At 42.0% G+C, this 22,381-nt stretch overlaps 1 protein-coding gene across 1 annotated transcript in view; it reads right to left on the reverse strand.

Moving 5' to 3' along the window:
- Positions 1-22,381, reverse strand: part of GEN1 (GEN1 structure-specific endonuclease) — a 58,465-nt gene that overhangs the window by 21,085 nt on the left and 14,999 nt on the right. Inside the window, exons 4-5 of the mRNA XM_075923454.2 lie at positions 3,724-3,900; positions 863-973 (exon numbers count right to left, since the gene is read on the reverse strand). Of these exons, the coding sequence (XP_075779569.1) occupies positions 863-973; positions 3,724-3,900 (288 nt within the window). The remainder of the gene's footprint in view (positions 1-862; positions 974-3,723; positions 3,901-22,381) is intronic.

A 22,381-nucleotide genomic window follows, 5' to 3' on the forward strand; every position in this document is an offset into this window, starting at 1 on the left:
GGTAAGCATCACTTGTTAAAGTAACCATTCAACCAGTTACCTGTTCAGAGTTCATATCCTTAGTTATCAGGTACTTTTCCTCAGCTAGATCTCTGTAGTCTACCATGCATTTCATGTTTTAATACATGCTCCAATCTTAATTGTTCCTGGGGATTACAGTGGAGGAGAAGCTGGATATGAGTCAACAGTGTGCCCTTGTAGCCAAAAGGGTAACAGCATATTGGGGTGCATTAGCAGGAGCATTGCCAGCAGATCTAGGGAAGTGAGTATTCCAATTTATTCAGCACTGGTGAGGCCAAATCTGGAGTATTACATCCAGTTCTGGGTCCCCCATTACAGAAAGTATGTAAACACATTGGAGAGTCTAGTGGAGGGTAAAAAAAAATTATGGGGCTGGAGCACATGACTTGCGAGGCAAGGCTTAGGTATTTGGACTTATTTAGTCTACAGAAAAGTGAGGAGGGATTTGATAGCAGCCTTCAACTTCCTGAAGGGGGAGCAGGGTACAAAGAAGATTGAGACAGGCTGTTCTCAGTAGTGACAGATGATAAAATGAGGAGCAATGGTCTCAGGTTACAGTGAGGGAGGTCTCAGTTGAATATTAGGAAAAACTATTTCACCAGGAGGGTGGTGAAGCACTGGAATGGGTACCTAGAGAGGTGGTGAAATCTCTACCCCGAAAAGTTTTGAAGTCCTGACTTGACAAAGCCCTGGCTTGGATGATTTAATTGGGATTGGTCCTGCTTTTAGCAGGGGGTTGGACTTGATGACCTTAGGTCTCTTCCAACCCTAAAGTTCTATGTCTGTTTATGAAAAATAAGTGACTGGAACATGATAAATAATTAGTTAGCTGCTTACTCACCTTAGGAAGATAGTCACAACCGAGAAGAATAGCTAGCCCAATCAGGGACTCTCTGTCACATCCTAGCTTCTCCTTAACAGAGGACATTGTGTAGCAGTCAACATGTGGGTCCTGCAAGAAAATATTACAGCTCTTAATAGTGTAGGCAGAACCACAGGCAACTAGCAAATTGATTTGTTGGTGACACAGGTTAATAGTAATGGGTCCTACTGTTGTTTAGAAACCATTTGTCCTTGTCGCACAAAACATGACTAATATAAATATTATCCTGTATTGAAGACTGACCACATGATTTTAAGAATTGCAGCTTTCAAAATCTACATATAGATGTAACTGCTTTTAAAGTAACGTAGTCAATCAAGGATTAGAAATGTTAGAAACCTCCTAGGCTTATAGAAAAAAGTGTAAAGCTGAAAAGGAAAAATCAATAAAAGGTCAGGGTTGACATCTATCAAAGGATCTGAACTTAAAAATAACTTAGGATATGTCTACACTAGCTTGTTAATTTGAGCTAGGTAGGCAAATGAGGCGACCAGAGTTGCAAATAAAGCCCGGGATATTAACGAGCTAGTGTAGACATACCCTTACAGTCTTCACTCCATTTGCAACCCCACTGGCTTGATGCCCTAAACATTAGGGATGTTAAAATGCATTTGAGGTAAACATGTTACCACTGAAATTTTCAGAGTTTACATGTTTACCCATGGGGGACCTGCCTCTCCATTGAATTGCTGCCTCTGCATCAGCAGGTGGAAGAGGGAACAGCAGGCAGCTTCACAGCAGCAGGTATGCACAGAGAGCTGGCCTGAAAGTTGGTTCCCTGCACATACCGGCTCCCACCTCACTCCCCCTGGGCTGCTGCCTCTGATACAGAGGCAGCAGCATGATAAGGGAAGGGGTCTCTGAGCATATGGGTACATGTTCACATCCCTACTAGATGCATCATAAAAGAAATATCTGTGTATACTGCAGCAGGGTGTGCAAGATAATTATTTGTTCTGTTTTCTCCACTGTGGTATCAACTAATGTATCCATAATTTTAACCAAGTCGTCTGTCATCTTAGATGCATTCATTTTTGGACTGGTCATACCATAACTTATTATTCAGACGTACAAGACATTTGAGAAGCAGCAGTCATTATCAAGTAGGAATGTAAAATCCTTGTTAATTGGTTGCCCTAACATTTAACCAGTTAACTGAATGAGTGGGATCTCACCCCTCCAGCATCCCAGATCGTGGGGCTCCCAGCTAACACTTCACGGTTGGGGCTGGCTTCCAGCTCCCAGTCCCAGCAAGGGGTCTGGGTCTGGATGCTGGTTTATATCCCTATTATAAAGTATGAGTGTTGACATTAAGATGTATGTGTAAGATGCAAGTAAGAGAATTTGCACTTATTTAATCCTAAAGACATGAGGCTCCTATAATTGTAATTGCAGGGCTGTGTCCAGTAGAAAATTTTCAGCTTTTAGTCGAATATGAATTAAGGTATTAGAAAACCCAAACAGGTTTTGTCATCTAAGAAGTGGATTGGGCTCATGAAAACTCATGATACTTTTTATATATATTTGTTACTCTCTAAGGGTATGTCTATATTGCATTCCTCTTTCGAGACAGAAATGCAAATGTAGACGAACGAAATTGCAAATGAATTGCAGATTTGAATTTCCCATGCTTCATTTGCATAATTGTGTCCGGGTGCTGTTTTGAAATACCATATTTTGAAAAAAGAAACGCTGTGTTGACACGGTTATTTCAAAAGAAAACCCTTCTTTCGAAATAACCCTTACTCCTTATAAAATGAGTCTTAAGGGTTATTTCAAAAGAAGGGTTTCTTTTGAAATAACCGCGTCTACACAGCGTTTCTTTTTTCAAAATAGGGTTTTTCAAAACAGCGCCCAGACGCGATTATGCAAATTCGAATCCACGCTTCATTTGCAATTTCGTTCATCTGCATTTGCATTCCTCTCTCGAAAGGAATACAATATAGACATGCCTTAAGGTGCTACAAGGCCATTGTTGTTTTTTAAAGTTTTTAGTGAATTTCATGTTTGTTATTCAACTCGGCTGTTTTCTTTATTCATTCAGTGCTTGAAAACTAATGAATCAAGTGAAGCAAGTTTGCTGTATAAAAACAGAGATTTTAAGCAAGATTAAATAAAGGAAGATAAACGAATGAAACTGTTAGTTATGTTAATATAGTACTTAGGCCTTTATATTTACCTGAGATAAAATTTTGGTTTTGTTTGCATGTTTGACTGATATTTTTACTAATTTTTATGAACAGAAGACAGATGTTGCATTTGCCCACAACCAGATGTTGTGTACAGCACAATCAGCCACGAAAGGAAGAGAGTTAAAGTGTTTTTGGTGTGTATTTCATATTTATCTGCCTCAATTCCTATTTCTAGGCAAGCTCAAACCACCTGTTGGAAAGGGTAAAGGAAGATGTAGGGGGAGGCACAAGAAACACTAGAAAGCCAAAGAAACCATGACCCTACCAAAACATGACTTGACTCCCTCACAATCCCACAGTAAGGGGTGGGACAAGAGGTATGCATTACAGATATATTTAAGCCCACAAAGAAGATGGGAAAAGGGATGGAGAAAAGCTCTGTGACACATGGAGCTATGGATAAGTTTGCTTGATTAACCCTAATAAACATCAAATTATCTGCACTTTGGACACTGGTCTTCTGTTTTTGGTCTGTCTGATAAGAACCAAGGGAGGGACAAAGGAGAAGCCCTAACAGATACCTAGTTCATTGTTCAAAATCTTTACGGTGCTTCACATTTATTTGAACAGTATAAGAAAAAAGTGAAGAAGTCAGAAGGAAATGATTCCAAAAATCTAACACTCTACCTTTGCATTCATGGTGAAATTCCTATAAACCGTTTGAGCTCCATACAAGAAAACATCTCCATCACTGGTGATACAGCCATCCACATATCCATTTGCATTCAGGTAAGCACACATTGCTTCTGCTTCACCAGCTGCTTGAACCCAAGGTAATCCTAAACACTCCAACATTTCAAGGCACTAAAGAAACAAAAATATTCAATCATCCCTTTTTATGATTACACACATTTTTTTCTAAATGATCCTCAGGATCAGGCTTATGTCTGCAGAGGCTATTATTAATTATTATTACATAATATCATCATTGTACCATATCACTTTGCAATACATGTAATATGGCAAAGAATAGATCTATGACTGAAATAACTTATAATTTATAGTAAGTAGTTATGTTCAGTTACACAGTACTAAACATACCCTGAGTGATTAGTGTTCATTCCTGTCAAAACACTTCACAGATCAAATATACTCATCAGATGTTTGAAGGAAAGAGGCCGGAGGATTGGCATACATTACTTAGGAGGCTTCTGGGCACCCACATGGCTATACAGTATGCCAACATTTTTATGGCCAACTTAGAACAATGTGTCTTCAGCTCTCATCCTTAAATGCTGATATCTGCATCATCTGGAACCATGGGAAAGAGACCTTTGAAGAATTCCACTGGAATTTCAATAATTCCCCCCACCACTTCTTCAAATTCAGCCTGGAACAGTCCACATAAGAGATCCACTTCCTGGACACTGCAGTGCAAATAAGTGATGGTCATCTCCCTATTCTATAAATTGACTGACCATTATAACTTACCTATATGCCTCCAGCTTCCCTCCAGGAAACATCACACGATCTATTGTTCAGCCAAACCCTATGTTACCCTAGAAAAGGGGGGCTGTATTATAGTTTAGTTTAGTGGGCTCCATTTTGAAAGAGACAGTTTCTTTTCTCTACATGATGGAGGTTTTTCCCGCTAACCTGTTGATTTGCACACGGCACTACCCTGTGCACCCCTCTCAAGCAGGCTGTGCACCCGTTACTATCTGGTGCACTCAGCACCAAAAGAGGTGCACTCAGCACCAAAACCACTGCACACAGCCCCTAAGAAGCTGCACTCAACCCCTAAGTTCATTAGCATATTTTTCTTGCCTCTGGGCCAATAAGAGCCCTGAGGTATCAGGGGCTTGGGTCCTTGGATTTTCCCCAGCCTTGGTTTTTTTTTTTTTGTGGTTGTTGTTGTTGTTGCTCCTTGTATGGTTTGCCTGAAGCTTGGATACCATCTATGTAATCAGAGGCCTGGACTTTTGAACTGTGCTACCCTTGTGTGGTAAATACCCACAAGGTTTTCCTGTCTGCACTGGTCACTGGAACTGGGACTCTCTTTCCTGTCATCTTTATTGGATTACTCACCTACTGGAGCAGACGGTGTTGTCGAAGGACAGATCAGACTGTGTCCAGAGGGAATTCCTTTCCAGATCGAGGATCCATATCGGGGTCGTCTCTTCACAGAGGACTCACTACCGTGGGATCTCCCTGCTTGTCCTCCCCAGAGGCTTACAAATAGCCCGAGGGTTGCAGGTCGCAGGCATCGATCGCCTCAGGCTTTGTATATACCTTATGTATTTAGGGAACTGTCCTATCTCCTTTCTTCGGGTTAGGGAGGGTTGGTTTGTTGAAAATTACTGTTAACTGTATATCTGTTCCATTATTTACTCAAAAATACATGGTTTGGCCCTAAATTGTGTATGCCTGATTTGTGGCTAAAGATCCACCGGTGATTAGATACGGCTCTCAGGACGGATCTCTCTTCTGTGTAGGGACTCCCTCTCCCCTTTTATATCCACTCCATCGGCCATTTTGATTTAATTGTTTGTCCACGTCCCTAGGGCAACAGATTGGCGACCGCGGCAGGACCTGAGGAGGATTTTTTTAGTCCTTGTCAGGCCCTGAAAAGGCCCACCTACATTTATATAGGTGGGGCCAAAGGAACAGATATACAGCGCGGGTTTCTGTCAGACCGATCCGTCGCGGACGTTCCCTACCCATTCTGCCCCCGTTGGGGTACGGAGAATGTAAAAGGTTTATGGTTCTCCAAGAGCCACAGGTTCCCAACCCTGTGGGCTGTAGCCATAGCTTGGCTGTCCCCGGTATCAGGTCGCAAAGCAAATTTTGGTTCTCTGGAGCAGTTGGTCTGCTGCCAGAGCCGCCCGATTTTAAACCCCTTTTGCAGTTTTTCTCTATACGCGCCGGTTAGCTTCCTGATACCAACTGTACTTCATTTATTATTATTTGGGGAAAATTTTGTAGTGAGGACCACAGGCAGGCGTGATACCATTCAGCCAAGCCTGTAACCTGGTCCCTCAGTTTCTCCTAGCCCGGGTTGATTGGTAAGCGACCCGTTACAGAAGATGACATCTGCCCAGCAGTTCGGTGTTGACGGCTGGAGACCAGTCAACAATAAAAATCCATTGGAACTGGCTGTTAATGATTTTGGTCGTGGGTCAAATCCTTGGGTGGAAGGAGTGTTTAAGGGAGAAAATGCATTTGATCAACTATGTGTTTTATGGGAAAAATATATTAGCACCAAGCCTCTCCCAAATAGAAAATCCAAGAAAAGAGCTTTATTGTATGGGCTTGCTATGGTTAGCACTGAGTTATCAGCCCAGGTAAAATCTGTAAATATTGTAAATAATCAGTTTATTACAAAGGTGAATACTCTAGAGACTCAATTAACTCAGAGTGTTACTGAAGTTGAGTCTAAAAATACTCTGATCCATAACCTAAATGTAAAGGTGTCCCAATTAGAAATGAAAATTACTGATTTAGAACATAAAAATGAAAATTCTGAGGAGGTGATCTTAGAACAAACCAGTCAGCTGAATGACACTCAAGCTACTGTGCGGCAACTGCTCAAAGAGGCTAGCAGCAATAAAAGGATGGTGGAAAACCACGCAGAGTGCTACCTAAAAATTGAAAAGTTGCAGCAACAGCTAAGGAAAGCCAAGGAAATGGTAGCAGCTATACAGCCACATTCCCAGCATATAGATTAGCTTGGGGAAAAAGATGAGCAACTGGCTTGTCAGCAAGGCTGTGATCCATCGGCTCCCCCTGCTTATTATAATCAAGGAGGGGAAATAGAGGCAATGGCACCTATTACCACTACTATGGTCCATTACCCTGACCAAGGTAGACCAGTGGTCAAGCGAGAGCAAAAGGTGTTCACCCCCGAGCAGGCAAGAGCTCTAGGCAAGACCTTGGGACCTTGCAACAAAGACCGAGCTCTGGATTGGTTAGCCCAATTAAGTGCTACTCCTAATTTAAGTGCTGAAGATATTGTCATGTTGCTGAAAGAGTGTATGTCATCCAGTGAATTTATTTCATTGCCTTACCCTGTAATTAATGATGTGAATATTGAGCATGTGTTAATTTATCAAGCTGTGTATCATTTGTATTTTCCCCATGATGACGTTTTGGGTATTTTGTATACAGACCGACAAAAACCCACTGAAAACCCGGATCAGTATTTAATAAGGAAAAAACTGTTGTACTGGTTAGCGGGAATAGGTGAGCAGAGAGGTGGTAGAGTCAAGTGTGACACTCCCCGTTTCAAAAAGATATGCTTCCAAGGTCTAACGCCTTCTTTGAAGCTGGCATTAGGGTCCTTTGATTATTTGACAGCTCCACTTGTAGACTTGGAAAATAAGTTGAGGGAGGTGTTTGAGTTGCAGCAGCTTGCTGGCATTGGCAGCCAACCATCAGTGCAGAAGGTTAATGCTTTAAAAGAGTCTGAGGTGCTGCCTAAAAAGGAAGCAAAGTCTCAGAAAAACCCTAACTTCACCCCGAGGACCTTGGTTGGGAAGCGAGATGAAATATTTGTCACTAGGAAGGTGCTGCTAAAGCGTTTGTCAAAATTTATGCCATGGGAAAAGATAAAATCATTAAACACAGATGAAATATTTAAAGAATTAATTTACTGGGAAAGTAAATCTAATCAGAGTAGAGAACCGCCATGTTGTGCTGTGAGAGACTGTACGGAACCGCCATCTTGTGATGCATCACAGAACCGCTGCCATCTTGGTTCGTCGCGTGAAGGCCGCCATTTTGATCATCACGGAGGCTGCCGTAATGACGTTCCTCGTGAGAACCAGCATCATGACGATACTGACCGTGGGAACCACCGCCATTTTGAAGAAGACCGTGGGAACCAGTACAATCATAATTGAAGATGCCGAGCTCCTTCGCCCCATCCCATGGAACCAATAGCCTTCTTATCATTTGATCTCTATGGAAGACCTATTACTACAATCAAATACCAAGGGGAGTTCGGAACCATCCAGCAACAAGCGTTAGTGGATACAGGGGCCTCCACCAGCTTGATTAATATTGATAAGCTACCAGCAATGACAAGAACATCAGTTGATTTTATAAAAACATTACAGTCCTATAATGGCAAATCATCTACAGTGCCATTTATAGACAATGTATTATGTGCAATAGGAAATTTAAAAACGAATAATGAGATAGGACTGCAAGATTTGCCTGATAATTTAGGTATTATAGGTATTGACTTAATCAAAAAACTAGGAATAGTTATTGATTTACCTAATCAATGCCTGTATAAAACCACTAACATCAAGGAAGCTGGCAAGACAATTCCATCCAGTCATCGTTTAGGAGCTATTAAAGGATGTCAAGAGTTTGTGATGCCAACCTGGGAATCAGAGGTTCAAAATTTGGTCAAACAATACCAAGAAGTATTTGCCAAACACAAGCTCAGTTGTGGAAAAACTAACCAAACCATTGTGGTGCAAGGTCCTGATCCAAAACCGATAAAACAATACCGGTTCCCAAAAGAGGCTGAAGAAGGAATAAAAGAGACTATAAATGCGTTGCTAACACAAGGAGTCCTAGTCAAGTGTAATAGTCCTTGTAACTCCCCCATCTGGCCTGTGAAAAAGGCAGACGGGACATCCTGGCGTTTAACCATCGACTTTCGAGAACTTAACAAGACTACGCCTCGAATGACACCAGTCGTGGCTAAATACCACGAGATCCTTGCACAAATCACCAATGGGGCTAGATGGTTTTCTGTGTTAGACTTGTCTAATGCATTCTTCTCTATACCTTTAGAACAAGCATCTTGGTACAAATTTGCATTCACATACAAGGACCAACAATATACATTCACCAGAGTACCCCAGGGCTTCCACAACGCACCGACCATCTGTCATCGAGCCGTGTCTGCATTATGGAAAACCCTGAAATATGCTTCAAATGTTATCAGCTATGTAGATGATGTCCTTATTGCCACCAAGGACCGAGATACACACCTGAAAGCACTTGAAGAGGTCCTAAGTACATTAAAACAAGCGGGATTTTTAGTTAACCCGTCCAAGGCCCAACTCCTCCAAAAAAGGGTTGTCTATCTTGGAGTAGAGTTGGGAGAAGAAGGCCGAAAACCCAACCATGAAAGGGTAAAATTAATAGCAGGGCTACCCGCCCCAACTGATGTCCATACACTACGTATGTTCCTCGGTCTACTAGGATTCAGCAGGGATTTTATTGAGGACTTCGGCTTAAAAGCAAAACCCCTCTACAAGTTGCTGAAAAAGTCTCAAGAATGGAGCTGGGGAGAAAAGGAACAGAAGGCCTTTGTCAGCCTGAAAACTGCACTGATGCAAGCACCTGCCTTAGCATATCCGGATCCTAGTAGGGAATTTCATCTTCAATTGTCTACTGGTCCTGAAGCAATAGGAGCTGTATTATTACAGAAGCACGGGACCTCTATTAAACCTATCACATACGGATCCCGAACAATTTCAGAAGTTGAACAACAATATAATAGCTGTGAAAAGGAGGTGTTGGCTCTAGTTTGGTCCCTACAACATTAGGAATATATCATTGGTATGGCCCCCGTGATATTAAAAACTTGTCATACGCCTGTGAGATATATATTATCAGGGAGAGCCAATAATGGACGCGTCAGCCATCCCAGAATTGCCCAGTGGACGCTGTCCTTAATGAATCACCCAGTTAAGATAGAACCATCGAAAACTTACAACCTAGCTCCAGCATTATTATGTCAACCTCTACCAGTAGAGAAAGACCATGAATGTCCTATACCCGATGTATCGATGCATTTAGAATCATCACCATTCATCCTATTAGAAAAGTATGAAGCTGTAAAAGAACACACTCCAGATCATATATGGGTGGTGGATGGAAGCTGCCATAGGAATGAAGGACAGCTTTCGGCAGGAGCAGCTGCCTTACATACAAAATCTCATAAAGAAATCTTACGGCCAATACAAGTCATATCTGCTCAAGCTGCGGAAATCATAGGAGTTATACTAGCCCTAGAGAACAGTGCACCCACAGAAGATATCACCATTTGCACAGATTCCGAATGGGTACTTCGTGCATTCGTGGACTGGATGTCAATCTGGAAGGAGAGAGGGATGTGCTCTACAAACGGAAAACCAGTAGCACACGGACATCTCTTGAATTATGCCTGGAACCTTGCCAAAAATCGCAGTGGGAAAGTATTCCTCTTTAAAGTACGAGCCCATAGGAAAAATCAAGCAGAAATTTCTCAATTAAGCAACTATGTTGATCAATTAGCGAAAAGAGCAGCTACTCTACCTTCCGATCAAATATGGAAGTCACCCCCTGTGCCCATATCTTTAATTAAGTCCACTGAAGCATCAGACATGCTAGATTTGCGACAGTTACAGTCTAAAGACCGAGAAGTTGAAAACCTAGCCCAACAAGGAAAATACAAGAATTACCTTATTATTCGACATAACAGTGGAATTATTATGGCCCAAAAACAAACCGACTTAGGATCATCCGAGATACCTGTTGTGGTCCTGCCTACAGTCCTCCGCTCCGAATTAATATCGTTAGCCCATGCACAAGGTCATTATGGAGCCGGAAAAACAACAGACCGATTGTCGAAGGTGGCATGGTGGCCTCAGATGGCCGCGGATGTAGATCATTTTGTACATAACTGTTTACGGTGTGCATTAAATAATCCGAAACAAGATATGCACAGTCGTCCTATTCGCCACCAGCCGGTCACAGGACCGTGGGAGAGACTGCAAATTGATTTTATTGGACCATTGCCCAAGACCTCGAAAGGAAATTTGTATTGTTTAGTTGCTGTGGACCCTTTTACAAAGTGGGTGGAAGCAATTCCCACTAAGAACTGCTCAGCAAAAACCACAGCAAGAGTACTCCTAAACGACATCTTTTCAAGGTTTGGTCTCCCCAAAGTTATAGATTCTGACCAAGGTACCCATTTCACAGGCGAGGTCACCCAGCAACTTTGTGTAGCCTTAGGAATTCGACAAAAGTTCCATATTCCTGGACACCCGCAGTCATCAGGTCTGGTAGAACGAACTAATAGAACTCTAAAAACTGCCTTAAGAAAAGTAGTGGAGTCATCTGGAAAAAAATGGGATGATCATCTACCCTTAATTTTAATGGCTGTGCGATCTACCATTAGTGCCAATGGATACTCACCTCATGAAGCGCTAGTGGGACGGCCCATGAGAACACCGGAGCTGTGGTGGATTGAAGGAGGGGTGCCACCTGATGGATTTAAACCAAGGCAAGCTACTGAAGAATATATCCATCAACTTGTACAGACTATATCCTTGATACAACAATCAGTGATTAAGAATTTAAAAAGGAACATGGCAAAAGTAGATCAGAGACTAGGTACACAGTTGCAGAATCAGGAATGGGAAGTAGGAGATCAACTCCTATATCGTTACTACAGTGAAAAATCACATCCATTAAGTCCTAGGTGGATGGGACCTTGCTATGTCACAAATAAGGCAGGTCCTACAGTGTATCAATTAGAACTTACTGTTGGAAAACGGAAATATAAGAAATGGTTCCACAGTTCTCAACTGAAAAGGTGGAAGAGTAGTGCAATCACTCAGATACAACCATCAACTACTGCTGCTTCGGATGTGCCAAAACCTCCATAGGAAAAAAAAAAAAAAAAAAAAAAAAAAAAAACTTCCAAGACACCTTGATTTGTATATAATACTTGTTTATGTTTGTTTTACTTACAGGAATATGAAGTTATCTACGTTGATTATTTTATTTGCTATCTGGTACTCAGAAAACGGATTGGAATTTGGTGAAAATGATATATGGAAATGTACCATCATCGATAGACCTTTACGGTTTTGGAACATTCCAAGAACGTCCATGATGATTGTCAACCCAGTGAAACGAAACCTTCGGGTGACGGAAGTTTTCAAATCACAGAACGTTTTCCTGTATGGATACGAATGGGATGGTAAATGTTATCACCAAATTACTGATGTGAATACAGGATATAAGGAATTAGTTTTTGTTGCCCCAAAACCACAAAGAGAGCAAGTAGTCATCGTTACTAAGAATTGGATGCCCATGAGTCTAAGACCGAATGGAAAATGTGATTGGAACATGGAATTAGATCCAACTTGTCATCTAAAAACCCCTCTCCGTTGTATAATAAACTGCAATAAACAGTTAGAAGGATGGACAGCAACCAAGTGTGTTTTCCTAGATGTATTGAGTCCTGTTATAATAAAACCTGGACCCCATGTGGCGATTATAAAACTCACACATCAGGAAGGAACAGTGAAGAGTATCCCAGTCACGATCCTCGGGCCACAAGAAAGAACACAAGAGATGCAAATTCCATGTGAGGTTCCTCGACAATCCGCACAGATCTCCACACATCAGAGTTCTCCATTCTGCCAGTTAGAAGACATCGATCAAATGGTAGGATATGGTTGTGTCGGAAGTTTTAAGATTAATGCTACCAAATCCGGGATGTGGGTAATCCAAGGTCCATATGGAGTGAAATATCAGTTAAACTTAACTGTAGCCCATCCGCCTGTTACTAAATTCATGGGTCCATATGTTATCAAAAGAGACGTCTCCAGAATGGTCCTAGTAGAACCTAAATACAGTGTTAAGCATATTAACATTCCTCTACATCTATCAACAGTCGGGATCAATCCAAAGTGCAGAGCGTTCGTTGGTCCTATGTTAGTAGGATGGAATAAATGGGTCCAAGTGATGAATACGTCTCCCATCCATTCTCGAGGCAGAAGAGCAAAAAGAGATGGAATAGCGAAAATTATGGGAGGCATAGGATCCAGTTTAGGACTCATTACTACAGCGAATCAATTGAATATGGCCCGAAGGATGTCTACACTGTCTACTAGCTTGTCAGACATGACTCATCCACTCAATAAAGCACTATTATCATTGAATAAGATTCAATTAGATGTCACTAAAGTGCTACCAGTATGGTTAGATATACAGGAACAAGACCATCGTACTATAATAGGCGTAATTGGATCGCTACAAGCCAACCTATCTTTGGCCATAACCTGTGTGCAAATACAAGCAGTGTTAATTGATCTCGCCAAAGACATCATACGTGATAGTTTATCAGGGAAGGTACCTGTAGAAATAACCAACTTACTAGAAGGGCACGTCAATGATTTCGAAAGAACACATACGGAATGGTGGTCCGTATTAGATTCACAATACAATCCCGAACAAGATGTGTTACAACTAGTGATTCTGACCATCCATGAAGCAATTGAAGAAAGAATTTATCCCATTATCCCATTAGGTTTGTTCCTTAATCACACCATCATGCTCCCAATACATGATCGCGTATGGGCTTACTTCCAAGACGACACTATCCGGACTGTAAATCTACAAGCCTGCGTCGAACAAAAAGGCCTGGGCTATACATGCACCACTGGATTGTGGGAAGAGACCCATTTATGTTTAAATTCAGAAGAAGGGGAATGTCACTATGACTTGCACCCCTCTACCACTGAGGTAAACCACTCTGTCATAGTACAAACCAGTGAAGGATGTATATGTGTGCGCAGTTTGTGTCCCACCTTCACTGTAAACCACTTTTATATTGTAAATGCCTCTGTAAAAGCTAATTTGTGTATATGTGGTGTATTTCATGTGCAGGGATGTGATGTCGAGTTGTCCTTATTTGAACCATCTCACGAGGATATCACTATAGACATTCATATGGTGCGAATAATCGAGCCCATACACATTGGTCCCGACCTTAACATCGTTCAATCCCTATTACATCACGAAAAATTAATTGGCATGGTCAAAGAAGTAGAAGACACAGGGTCAAAATTAGGGATAGTAATACAACACACTGTTCAAGGTATCAAAAACATTGGGAAAGCTATACAAGAGAATAGCCAAGCCAAATGGTAAGAGATAGATTTAAGTAATATATCTGTTTCATCTTTTCTTAGTCATCCGTTAATTCTGTGTATTATTATACAAGGATATCTCATCTTACATGTTTATATTTTAACATGTTGTATCTGTAAAAAATCTCAAGATGCGCACCAGCACAAGTTATATAAGTTTAACCTGCCTACACCAGAGGTGTAAACTATTTTGTAAATATAGTTTAATTGTTGTTAAATAGTGTTGAATCATGATAGTCTTGGTCCATCCTGTGTATGTACACCGACTATCAAGGAGGGGATATGTTACCCTAGAAAAGGGGGGCTGTATTATAGTTTAGTTTAGTGGGCTCCATTTTGAAAGAGACAGTTTCTTTTCTCTACATGATGGAGGTTTTTCCCGCTAACCTGTTGATTTGCACACGGCACTACCCTGTGCACCCCTCTCAAGCAGGCTGTGCACCCGTTACTATCTGGTGCACTCAGCACCAAAAGAGGTGCACTCAGCACCAAAACCACTGCACACAGCCCCTAAGAAGCTGCACTCAACCCCTAAGTTCATTAGCATATTTTTCTTGCCTCTGGGCCAATAAGAGCCCTGAGGTATCAGGGGCTTGGGTCCTTGGATTTTCCCCAGCCTTGGTTTTTTTTTTTTTGTGGTTGTTGTTGTTGTTGCTCCTTGTATGGTTTGCCTGAAGCTTGGATACCATCTATGTAATCAGAGGCCTGGACTTTTGAACTGTGCTACCCTTGTGTGGTAAATACCCACAAGGTTTTCCTGTCTGCACTGGTCACTGGAACTGGGACTCTCTTTCCTGTCATCTTTATTGGATTACTCACCTACTGGAGCAGACGGTGTTGTCGAAGGACAGATCAGACTGTGTCCAGAGGGAATTCCTTTCCAGATCGAGGATCCATATCGGGGTCGTCTCTTCACAGAGGACTCACTACCGTGGGATCTCCCTGCTTGTCCTCCCCAGAGGCTTACAAATAGCCCGAGGGTTGCAGGTCGCAGGCATCGATCGCCTCAGGCTTTGTATATACCTTATGTATTTAGGGAACTGTCCTATCTCCTTTCTTCGGGTTAGGGAGGGTTGGTTTGTTGAAAATTACTGTTAACTGTATATCTGTTCCATTATTTACTCAAAAATACATGGTTTGGCCCTAAATTGTGTATGCCTGATTTGTGGCTAAAGATCCACCGGTGATTAGATACGGCTCTCAGGACGGATCTCTCTTCTGTGTAGGGACTCCCTCTCCCCTTTTATATCCACTCCATCGGCCATTTTGATTTAATTGTTTGTCCACGTCCCTAGGGCAACAGATTGGCGACCGCGGCAGGACCTGAGGAGGATTTTTTTAGTCCTTGTCAGGCCCTGAAAAGGCCCACCTACATTTATATAGGTGGGGCCAAAGGAACAGATATACAGCGCGGGTTTCTGTCAGACCGATCCGTCGCGGACGTTCCCTACCCATTCTGCCCCCGTTGGGGTACGGAGAATGTAAAAGGTTTATGGTTCTCCAAGAGCCACAGGTTCCCAACCCTGTGGGCTGTAGCCATAGCTTGGCTGTCCCCGGTATCAGGTCGCAAAGCAAATTTTGGTTCTCTGGAGCAGTTGGTCTGCTGCCAGAGCCGCCCGATTTTAAACCCCTTTTGCAGTTTTTCTCTATACGCGCCGGTTAGCTTCCTGATACCAACTGTACTTCATTTATTATTATTTGGGGAAAATTTTGTAGTGAGGACCACAGGCAGGCGTGATACCATTCAGCCAAGCCTGTAACCTGGTCCCTCAGTTTCTCCTAGCCCGGGTTGATTGGTAAGCGACCCGTTACAGAAGATGACATCTGCCCAGCAGTTCGGTGTTGACGGCTGGAGACCAGTCAACAATAAAAATCCATTGGAACTGGCTGTTAATGATTTTGGTCGTGGGTCAAATCCTTGGGTGGAAGGAGTGTTTAAGGGAGAAAATGCATTTGATCAACTATGTGTTTTATGGGAAAAATATATTAGCACCAAGCCTCTCCCAAATAGAAAATCCAAGAAAAGAGCTTTATTGTATGGGCTTGCTATGGTTAGCACTGAGTTATCAGCCCAGGTAAAATCTGTAAATATTGTAAATAATCAGTTTATTACAAAGGTGAATACTCTAGAGACTCAATTAACTCAGAGTGTTACTGAAGTTGAGTCTAAAAATACTCTGATCCATAACCTAAATGTAAAGGTGTCCCAATTAGAAATGAAAATTACTGATTTAGAACATAAAAATGAAAATTCTGAGGAGGTGATCTTAGAACAAACCAGTCAGCTGAATGACACTCAAGCTACTGTGCGGCAACTGCTCAAAGAGGCTAGCAGCAATAAAAGGATGGTGGAAAACCACGCAGAGTGCTACCTAAAAATTGAAAAGTTGCAGCAACAGCTAAGGAAAGCCAAGGAAATGGTAGCAGCTATACAGCCACATTCCCAGCATATAGATTAGCTTGGGGAAAAAGATGAGCAACTGGCTTGTCAGCAAGGCTGTGATCCATCGGCTCCCCCTGCTTATTATAATCAAGGAGGGGAAATAGAGGCAATGGCACCTATTACCACTACTATGGTCCATTACCCTGACCAAGGTAGACCAGTGGTCAAGCGAGAGCAAAAGGTGTTCACCCCCGAGCAGGCAAGAGCTCTAGGCAAGACCTTGGGACCTTGCAACAAAGACCGAGCTCTGGATTGGTTAGCCCAATTAAGTGCTACTCCTAATTTAAGTGCTGAAGATATTGTCATGTTGCTGAAAGAGTGTATGTCATCCAGTGAATTTATTTCATTGCCTTACCCTGTAATTAATGATGTGAATATTGAGCATGTGTTAATTTATCAAGCTGTGTATCATTTGTATTTTCCCCATGATGACGTTTTGGGTATTTTGTATACAGACCGACAAAAACCCACTGAAAACCCGGATCAGTATTTAATAAGGAAAAAACTGTTGTACTGGTTAGCGGGAATAGGTGAGCAGAGAGGTGGTAGAGTCAAGTGTGACACTCCCCGTTTCAAAAAGATATGCTTCCAAGGTCTAACGCCTTCTTTGAAGCTGGCATTAGGGTCCTTTGATTATTTGACAGCTCCACTTGTAGACTTGGAAAATAAGTTGAGGGAGGTGTTTGAGTTGCAGCAGCTTGCTGGCATTGGCAGCCAACCATCAGTGCAGAAGGTTAATGCTTTAAAAGAGTCTGAGGTGCTGCCTAAAAAGGAAGCAAAGTCTCAGAAAAACCCTAACTTCACCCCGAGGACCTTGGTTGGGAAGCGAGATGAAATATTTGTCACTAGGAAGGTGCTGCTAAAGCGTTTGTCAAAATTTATGCCATGGGAAAAGATAAAATCATTAAACACAGATGAAATATTTAAAGAATTAATTTACTGGGAAAGTAAATCTAATCAGAGTAGAGAACCGCCATGTTGTGCTGTGAGAGACTGTACGGAACCGCCATCTTGTGATGCATCACAGAACCGCTGCCATCTTGGTTCGTCGCGTGAAGGCCGCCATTTTGATCATCACGGAGGCTGCCGTAATGACGTTCCTCGTGAGAACCAGCATCATGACGATACTGACCGTGGGAACCACCGCCATTTTGAAGAAGACCGTGGGAACCAGTACAATCATAATTGAAGATGCCGAGCTCCTTCGCCCCATCCCATGGAACCAATAGCCTTCTTATCATTTGATCTCTATGGAAGACCTATTACTACAATCAAATACCAAGGGGAGTTCGGAACCATCCAGCAACAAGCGTTAGTGGATACAGGGGCCTCCACCAGCTTGATTAATATTGATAAGCTACCAGCAATGACAAGAACATCAGTTGATTTTATAAAAACATTACAGTCCTATAATGGCAAATCATCTACAGTGCCATTTATAGACAATGTATTATGTGCAATAGGAAATTTAAAAACGAATAATGAGATAGGACTGCAAGATTTGCCTGATAATTTAGGTATTATAGGTATTGACTTAATCAAAAAACTAGGAATAGTTATTGATTTACCTAATCAATGCCTGTATAAAACCACTAACATCAAGGAAGCTGGCAAGACAATTCCATCCAGTCATCGTTTAGGAGCTATTAAAGGATGTCAAGAGTTTGTGATGCCAACCTGGGAATCAGAGGTTCAAAATTTGGTCAAACAATACCAAGAAGTATTTGCCAAACACAAGCTCAGTTGTGGAAAAACTAACCAAACCATTGTGGTGCAAGGTCCTGATCCAAAACCGATAAAACAATACCGGTTCCCAAAAGAGGCTGAAGAAGGAATAAAAGAGACTATAAATGCGTTGCTAACACAAGGAGTCCTAGTCAAGTGTAATAGTCCTTGTAACTCCCCCATCTGGCCTGTGAAAAAGGCAGACGGGACATCCTGGCGTTTAACCATCGACTTTCGAGAACTTAACAAGACTACGCCTCGAATGACACCAGTCGTGGCTAAATACCACGAGATCCTTGCACAAATCACCAATGGGGCTAGATGGTTTTCTGTGTTAGACTTGTCTAATGCATTCTTCTCTATACCTTTAGAACAAGCATCTTGGTACAAATTTGCATTCACATACAAGGACCAACAATATACATTCACCAGAGTACCCCAGGGCTTCCACAACGCACCGACCATCTGTCATCGAGCCGTGTCTGCATTATGGAAAACCCTGAAATATGCTTCAAATGTTATCAGCTATGTAGATGATGTCCTTATTGCCACCAAGGACCGAGATACACACCTGAAAGCACTTGAAGAGGTCCTAAGTACATTAAAACAAGCGGGATTTTTAGTTAACCCGTCCAAGGCCCAACTCCTCCAAAAAAGGGTTGTCTATCTTGGAGTAGAGTTGGGAGAAGAAGGCCGAAAACCCAACCATGAAAGGGTAAAATTAATAGCAGGGCTACCCGCCCCAACTGATGTCCATACACTACGTATGTTCCTCGGTCTACTAGGATTCAGCAGGGATTTTATTGAGGACTTCGGCTTAAAAGCAAAACCCCTCTACAAGTTGCTGAAAAAGTCTCAAGAATGGAGCTGGGGAGAAAAGGAACAGAAGGCCTTTGTCAGCCTGAAAACTGCACTGATGCAAGCACCTGCCTTAGCATATCCGGATCCTAGTAGGGAATTTCATCTTCAATTGTCTACTGGTCCTGAAGCAATAGGAGCTGTATTATTACAGAAGCACGGGACCTCTATTAAACCTATCACATACGGATCCCGAACAATTTCAGAAGTTGAACAACAATATAATAGCTGTGAAAAGGAGGTGTTGGCTCTAGTTTGGTCCCTACAACATTAGGAATATATCATTGGTATGGCCCCCGTGATATTAAAAACTTGTCATACGCCTGTGAGATATATATTATCAGGGAGAGCCAATAATGGACGCGTCAGCCATCCCAGAATTGCCCAGTGGACGCTGTCCTTAATGAATCACCCAGTTAAGATAGAACCATCGAAAACTTACAACCTAGCTCCAGCATTATTATGTCAACCTCTACCAGTAGAGAAAGACCATGAATGTCCTATACCCGATGTATCGATGCATTTAGAATCATCACCATTCATCCTATTAGAAAAGTATGAAGCTGTAAAAGAACACACTCCAGATCATATATGGGTGGTGGATGGAAGCTGCCATAGGAATGAAGGACAGCTTTCGGCAGGAGCAGCTGCCTTACATACAAAATCTCATAAAGAAATCTTACGGCCAATACAAGTCATATCTGCTCAAGCTGCGGAAATCATAGGAGTTATACTAGCCCTAGAGAACAGTGCACCCACAGAAGATATCACCATTTGCACAGATTCCGAATGGGTACTTCGTGCATTCGTGGACTGGATGTCAATCTGGAAGGAGAGAGGGATGTGCTCTACAAACGGAAAACCAGTAGCACACGGACATCTCTTGAATTATGCCTGGAACCTTGCCAAAAATCGCAGTGGGAAAGTATTCCTCTTTAAAGTACGAGCCCATAGGAAAAATCAAGCAGAAATTTCTCAATTAAGCAACTATGTTGATCAATTAGCGAAAAGAGCAGCTACTCTACCTTCCGATCAAATATGGAAGTCACCCCCTGTGCCCATATCTTTAATTAAGTCCACTGAAGCATCAGACATGCTAGATTTGCGACAGTTACAGTCTAAAGACCGAGAAGTTGAAAACCTAGCCCAACAAGGAAAATACAAGAATTACCTTATTATTCGACATAACAGTGGAATTATTATGGCCCAAAAACAAACCGACTTAGGATCATCCGAGATACCTGTTGTGGTCCTGCCTACAGTCCTCCGCTCCGAATTAATATCGTTAGCCCATGCACAAGGTCATTATGGAGCCGGAAAAACAACAGACCGATTGTCGAAGGTGGCATGGTGGCCTCAGATGGCCGCGGATGTAGATCATTTTGTACATAACTGTTTACGGTGTGCATTAAATAATCCGAAACAAGATATGCACAGTCGTCCTATTCGCCACCAGCCGGTCACAGGACCGTGGGAGAGACTGCAAATTGATTTTATTGGACCATTGCCCAAGACCTCGAAAGGAAATTTGTATTGTTTAGTTGCTGTGGACCCTTTTACAAAGTGGGTGGAAGCAATTCCCACTAAGAACTGCTCAGCAAAAACCACAGCAAGAGTACTCCTAAACGACATCTTTTCAAGGTTTGGTCTCCCCAAAGTTATAGATTCTGACCAAGGTACCCATTTCACAGGCGAGGTCACCCAGCAACTTTGTGTAGCCTTAGGAATTCGACAAAAGTTCCATATTCCTGGACACCCGCAGTCATCAGGTCTGGTAGAACGAACTAATAGAACTCTAAAAACTGCCTTAAGAAAAGTAGTGGAGTCATCTGGAAAAAAATGGGATGATCATCTACCCTTAATTTTAATGGCTGTGCGATCTACCATTAGTGCCAATGGATACTCACCTCATGAAGCGCTAGTGGGACGGCCCATGAGAACACCGGAGCTGTGGTGGATTGAAGGAGGGGTGCCACCTGATGGATTTAAACCAAGGCAAGCTACTGAAGAATATATCCATCAACTTGTACAGACTATATCCTTGATACAACAATCAGTGATTAAGAATTTAAAAAGGAACATGGCAAAAGTAGATCAGAGACTAGGTACACAGTTGCAGAATCAGGAATGGGAAGTAGGAGATCAACTCCTATATCGTTACTACAGTGAAAAATCACATCCATTAAGTCCTAGGTGGATGGGACCTTGCTATGTCACAAATAAGGCAGGTCCTACAGTGTATCAATTAGAACTTACTGTTGGAAAACGGAAATATAAGAAATGGTTCCACAGTTCTCAACTGAAAAGGTGGAAGAGTAGTGCAATCACTCAGATACAACCATCAACTACTGCTGCTTCGGATGTGCCAAAACCTCCATAGGAAAAAAAAAAAAAAAAAAAAAAAAAAAAAACTTCCAAGACACCTTGATTTGTATATAATACTTGTTTATGTTTGTTTTACTTACAGGAATATGAAGTTATCTACGTTGATTATTTTATTTGCTATCTGGTACTCAGAAAACGGATTGGAATTTGGTGAAAATGATATATGGAAATGTACCATCATCGATAGACCTTTACGGTTTTGGAACATTCCAAGAACGTCCATGATGATTGTCAACCCAGTGAAACGAAACCTTCGGGTGACGGAAGTTTTCAAATCACAGAACGTTTTCCTGTATGGATACGAATGGGATGGTAAATGTTATCACCAAATTACTGATGTGAATACAGGATATAAGGAATTAGTTTTTGTTGCCCCAAAACCACAAAGAGAACAAGTAGTCATCGTTACTAAGAATTGGATGCCCATGAGTCTAAGACCGAATGGAAAATGTGATTGGAACATGGAATTAGATCCAACTTGTCATCTAAAAACCCCTCTCCGTTGTATAATAAACTGCAATAAACAGTTAGAAGGATGGACAGCAACCAAGTGTGTTTTCCTAGATGTATTGAGTCCTGTTATAATAAAACCTGGACCCCATGTGGCGATTATAAAACTCACACATCAGGAAGGAACAGTGAAGAGTATCCCAGTCACGATCCTCGGGCCACAAGAAAGAACACAAGAGATGCAAATTCCATGTGAGGTTCCTCGACAATCCGCACAGATCTCCACACATCAGAGTTCTCCATTCTGCCAGTTAGAAGACATCGATCAAATGGTAGGATATGGTTGTGTCGGAAGTTTTAAGATTAATGCTACCAAATCCGGGATGTGGGTAATCCAAGGTCCATATGGAGTGAAATATCAGTTAAACTTAACTGTAGCCCATCCGCCTGTTACTAAATTCATGGGTCCATATGTTATCAAAAGAGACGTCTCCAGAATGGTCCTAGTAGAACCTAAATACAGTGTTAAGCATAT

The sequence above is a fragment of the Pelodiscus sinensis genome, chromosome 3 (genome assembly GCF_052426305.1).
Source record: "Pelodiscus sinensis isolate ZL-2025 chromosome 3, ASM5242630v1, whole genome shotgun sequence".
Classification (NCBI taxonomy): Eukaryota; Metazoa; Chordata; order Testudines; family Trionychidae; genus Pelodiscus; species Pelodiscus sinensis.